The sequence below is a fragment of the Myotis brandtii genome, unplaced genomic scaffold (assembly GCF_000412655.1).
Source record: "Myotis brandtii unplaced genomic scaffold, ASM41265v1 scaffold684, whole genome shotgun sequence".
NCBI lineage: Eukaryota > Metazoa > Chordata > Mammalia > Chiroptera > Vespertilionidae > Myotis > Myotis brandtii.
The window spans coordinates 176617-182009 of NW_005370673.1; the positions used below are offsets into that span (position 1 = coordinate 176617).

The 5393-nt window shown below is 41.3% G+C and overlaps 1 protein-coding gene across 3 annotated transcripts in view; it reads left to right on the top strand.

Moving 5' to 3' along the window:
• The window catches only part of HIATL1 (hippocampus abundant transcript-like 1), a 95537-nt gene that overhangs the window by 2411 nt on the left and 87733 nt on the right, over positions 1 to 5393 (top strand). For 2 of the 3 annotated variants that reach the window (XM_005881653.2, XM_014529517.1), the window contains exon 2: positions 794 to 889. In XM_005881653.2, coding sequence (XP_005881715.1) covers positions 881 to 889 — 9 coding nt within the window. In that variant the 5' untranslated portion in view covers positions 794 to 880. Of the gene's footprint in view, positions 1 to 776; positions 890 to 5393 lie in introns of all 3 variants that reach the window. The other variant, XM_014529516.1, reaches the window with a different exon arrangement.

The following is a 5393-nucleotide window of genomic DNA, read 5'->3' on the forward strand; positions in this document are numbered from 1 at the left end:
GGGTGTGGGAAGAGACTGGACAAAAATCGTACACCTATGGATGAGGACAGTGGGAGGGTAAGGGCAGAGGGTGGAGTAGGAACTGGGTGGAGGGGAGCTATGGGGGGAAAAAGAGAAACAACTGTAATAATCTGAACAATAAAGATTTATTTTAAAAAAAAAGAATAGTGAGGTCATGGAACCTCAGTCTCTTGAAGAATCAGTTGATTTTTTTACCAAAGCTCCAGTGATTTGTATTGATGGGATGAGTAGAAAGTCTATAATCATGGTACTTTCTATAGTTAGGGAAGATGAAATAATCAGGGATACTGCAGAATGAAGTCTTATCTTAAAGACTAGAGGCCCGGTGCACGACTTTTGTGCACTTGGGGGATTGGGGGGTCCCTCAGCCTGGCCCGCGCCCTCTCGCAGGCCGGGACCCGGGCCTAAGCCAGCAGTCGGACATCCCCTGAGGGGTCATTAAAGCTGCTACAATGGCACTGTGCTTGCCAACCGTGAGCCCAGCTTCTGTCTGAGCGGCACTCCCCCTGTGGGAGCGCACTGACCCCCAGGGGACGGCTCCTGCGTTGAGCATCTGCCCCCTGGGGGTCAGTGCGTGTCATAGCGACCGGTCATTCCACCGTTCGGTCGATTTGCATATTAGCCTTTTATTATATAGGCTAGGTTTTAAATTTATCGTGTGTGTGTGTGTGTGTGTGTGTGTGTGTGTGTGTGTGTGTTAGATGCCATTTTAGGATAATGGATTTTAAAATTTTCTTTACTCTTTTTTATAATAGCTTTCTTCCTTTTTTAGCAAGAAGGCTTTGGCCGACCACGTGTGTACCATGCTGCAATTGTAATCTTCCTTGAATTCTTTGCTTGGGGCCTGTTGACAACTCCAATGCTAACTGTAAGTATTGCTGAACTGGGTCCTCATTTATACAAGCAAAAGAGAAATGTTTAAGCATATGTTCACAGGACCATATGTCTAAATATGTGTTTGAGAGTAGGTCTTGACAGCAATTTAAAGACTGCTTATTCCATTGGGTTGTTTATGCTGTGCCAGATGGAACCACCTGCAGCAGAACACTTGGGCTGCTCATTAAGTATTCCTGAGTAGCAGGATACTCGCACTGCACCAGAGTCCTGGTTCATAATGAATAAACTATATATATTTAAAAAGATCATTAAGATATCGTAGAGGGAATTATCATAAAGCTTTGTTGAACATTATGAATTACTTTATATGGATGTGATGGCCTTTGACTTAAGAACATAAAAAATAGGAGATTGGTAAGTACCTTCTAACAATGAAAGTGATGATTGTAAGAATATTAACATTTCCACTTTGGGTAGCTTACCTACAGTCATATCTTAGCAGAGGCTGTATTGAATTTCTTAGAAAGAACTTAGATGTTTGATGTGTGGTTAGATGGAAGAGAGATACTAAGTAAAGATTGGGGTACAGATTTTAGGTGCCTAGTAACTTTTTAACACTTAATTTTAATAAAGGTATTTTGAACTTGGCCTTAAATTACAGTTGTCTTAAATCGTTCTTTTTTAAAAATACATATTTCTATTGATTTCAGAGAGAAAGAGAGAGGGAGAAGAGATAGAAACATCAATGATGAGAGAGAATCATTGATCGGCTGCCTCCTGCATGCCCTCACTGGGGATCAAGCCCACAACCCGGGCAGGCGCCCCAGACCGGAATCAAACCCAGGACCCCTCAGTCCACAGGGTGATGTTCTATCCTCTGGGCCAAACAGGCCAGGGTAAATTGTTCTTTAAAAATCATTGGAAATGAACTCTTCCCAGTCATCATTTTGTCTTACTCAAGGAATCCCTTTGTATACAACTAAACTTTGTTTCCCAAGTAGGTTTAGAAAATACAGAAACTTAGAGGGTGGCTATTAGCTTTACATGAGACTTCACTATATACTTTCAAGATTTTATTTCTTGTGGCACATTTAAAATACAATATTATTAAATAAAATTACAACATGGATGAAACAATCAATTTTAAAAATTGTGTTTTTAATCCTCTGTTTTATTCGTTCTCATTGTACTACTTGTTTCTTCATAATGCTTTCCTCCAGTAGGAACTGGGAAAATAAGTAGTCCCCATTTTAGTTTCATGAGATTTGCCTGCTGTGCTCATCACTGTGTCCCTAGTGACTAGGGTTGCCTGGGACACAGCTAGTATTTTTCTTTGAACAAATATATATGTTGTAGGTACACACATCTATGTCCTCAAGTGATTATTTTTTCAACATATTTTTAGCATAAATACAGACACATCAGGCCACTCATTTTAAGAAACCGTGTTATTTGATTTTTTGCCCTAGTTCTTTTTTTCTTTTTCCTCCCAGCTTTTCTAGGTTGCAAAGTTGCTTATAGTCAATATGGAAGTAATCCTGTAATCATTCTTTATTGGGTAAACATTCAAATTGAATTGAAGAGTACTTTAATGTTTTTGATACCCGTCAGAAATTCTGCAACTTCCTTCTAAACATTAAAATCCTTGGGCCTTTTTGACCCTAGACCCCTTTTAATTTTAATTAAACAAGTAAATTTTAATATGCCCCAGGGACTGATGCGCCTTCCTTGTTGCTGCCCAAAGCAAATAATTTTCCTAGATTTTCTATATCCCTGTTAGTTCCTGGAATGCAGTCTTATAAGGCAGCTAAAATGCTGCTCTCCTGTCACTTTGCAGTTTCTAAGCAGTTCTGCTGCTTGCAAGGATTTGGTTAAAATGCACATTTGTTTGTGAGGAGCAGAGTTGCTAGTATCACTTTGTCGCTCTGTGATGTCCTAGAAGTGTTGCTGAGTTAGTGGATGTGCTTATTATTTTCTAAGCTCTTGATGTTGCTAAAAATAGTTTTTACATCTTTAAATGGTGGTTTTCCTCAATATTTTTGTTGAACTTTATTTACAAATGGGATAGATCAGGGATTGTGAAAACATGTCTTGTGGGGCTAGGCAAGGAAGTAAATGTGACAAGTGTTGGCAATTGGAATATATGTTCCTTCTACTGCACAGCCACTGTCTGCCACTTAGCCAGTCAACATGGCTATTCAAGCCCCATGTTTTGAAATCTTCAGTGACTTTCTATGAAATGCTAGAAAGTCATATAAAGTTTGGTGAAATTTCTTGAAATTTGCAGATTGACAGCTAATTCACTATGAAAAATACAATGAGTCAAATAGAATTACTTTGCTAATTTTCCACCTCTGGTAGCAAGGGTGGTGTTCTCCAGCCCTGATGGAAAGTCCTGTTCCTTAGAATTGAATCAAGTGCTGCTTATAGGAGCTCTTGATTTATGAAAGTTTGGGTGTCTGGGAACTCCTGTAGCACTGAAGTAGTTTATCATGTGTAGGGCTTCATGCCATTGGCAGCCATGAGTGACCTAGTGTACTATCCTTTTTTAATGAATCTTACACCATTCAATCCTTCAAGTATTTCACTTAGAAGTCCCACTTCAAATAACTATGCTTGTGATTGTTACCTTGGCGACCAATAGCAGCTTTTTTCTTTTTCTTTTCTTTTTTTATTTTGTTAATCCTCACCAGTTTTTCCCATTGATTTTCAGAGAGAGAGTGGTGGGAGGGAGGGAGGTGGGGAGAGAGAGAGAGAGAGAGAGAGAAAGAGAAAGAGAAAAGAGAGAGAGAGAGAAAGAAACATCAATGTAAGAGAAGCATATCAATTGGTTGCCTCCTGTAGGAGCCCTGACTAGGCTGGGGATCAAATCTGCAGCCCACTGACCATGGCTGTAGCTCTGCAGCTCTGAGAGTAAGATTCCAGGAGCTCATTTTGTAACCTTTTATTAGCCCTTTCAACTGTAGATGTTTTTCCAGACAAAGGAGAGAATGGGCTACTATGAGTCAGTTTACCCACTAACATCTTAGTAAACTGTGCTGTGAATATTTGTGGGGTTTTTGCTGGCAAAATGGATGATTACCACAATGTTAAAGCATAAAAGAGGTCATCAAGAATGCTGGTATTTCTAATGGTGTGAAAACAATGATCACAGGCAGTTGAAGAGGTAGGAAGACTGCTGTTGATTTGGATGAATGAAAAGCAGTCAGCCTGTGACAGCAAGGAAGATGCTGCATGTTAGAGCGAGGACTGAAAGTTTAAGGTCAGTAGGAGGTAGTTCGATAAATTTAAGAAAAGAAGTGTTTGTTTACAGATTATACAGAACATTAGCTATGTACTGTATGTAAGAAAGTTTAAAACAATCATTTGGGGGTCTGGAACAAATTAATCCAATCTACATTATTTCTAATGGGGAAAAATGATTCAGTTTTCAAACAAATCTTCTCGAACATCCTTCTGGAACGAATTAAGTTCGAGAACTGAGGTCCTACTATATTGTATTTTCCATATGAACAACTGTAAATCTACTTTTGCCCAACCACATATGCTTACATGCAGATATTGTACAGCTTCATTGTACAGGAAATTCATTTCTCCAGGTTTTCTAAAGTTCTGTTTTTAAAGTGATAAAAATAAAACTTTTATGTTTACAATAGTCCTTCCCAAGAATAAAGGCAATATCTTCCTTGAGTTTTTATTTCTTAATATGCTTTAATTGATTTTAGAGAGAGGAAGGGAGATAGACAAACAGCGATGAATCTATTTGGCTGCATCCTGCATGCCCTCTGCTGGGGATAGAATGCACAACCTGGATGTGTGCCCTGACCAGGAATCAAGCCAGCACAGGATGATGCTCAACAACCAACCACACCAGCCAGGGTCCCCTGAGTTTCTTAATGTGAAAAGTGTTTAAAAAAATGAAAACTTTGATCTTATCTGAGATATTAATATCCTATCTAATAAAGAGAGAATATGCTAATTAACCCTCATTCCATTGCAAAGTTGGTGGTGCCCACAGCCAATAAGGAGGTAATATACTAATTGCTGCCCCGCCCTCAAAGATAGCAGCGCCCACAGCCAATAAGGAGGGAATATATTAATTGACTGCCCCACCCTCAAAAATGGTGGTGCCCACAGCCAATAAGGAGGGAATATGCTAATTGACTGCCACTCAAAGATGGCAGCTCCCACAGCCACAAGATGGCTGGCAGGGGAGGGCAGTTAGGGGTGACCAGGCCAGCAGGGAAGGGCAGTTGGGGGTGACCGGGCCTGCAGGGGAGGGTAGTTGGGGCTGACCGGGCCTGCAGGGGAGGGTAGTTGGGGGGGGACTGGGCCTGCAGGGGAGGGCAGTTAGGGGCGACCAGGCTGGCAGGGGAGGGCAGTTGGGGGCGACCGGGCTGGCAGGGGAGGGCAGTTGGGGATGATTGGGCCAGCAGGGGAGCAGTTAGGTATCAATCAGGCTGGCAGGGGAGTGGTAGGGGGTGATCAGGCAGGCAGGCAGAAGCAGTTAGGGGCAATCAGGCAGGCAGGCAGGC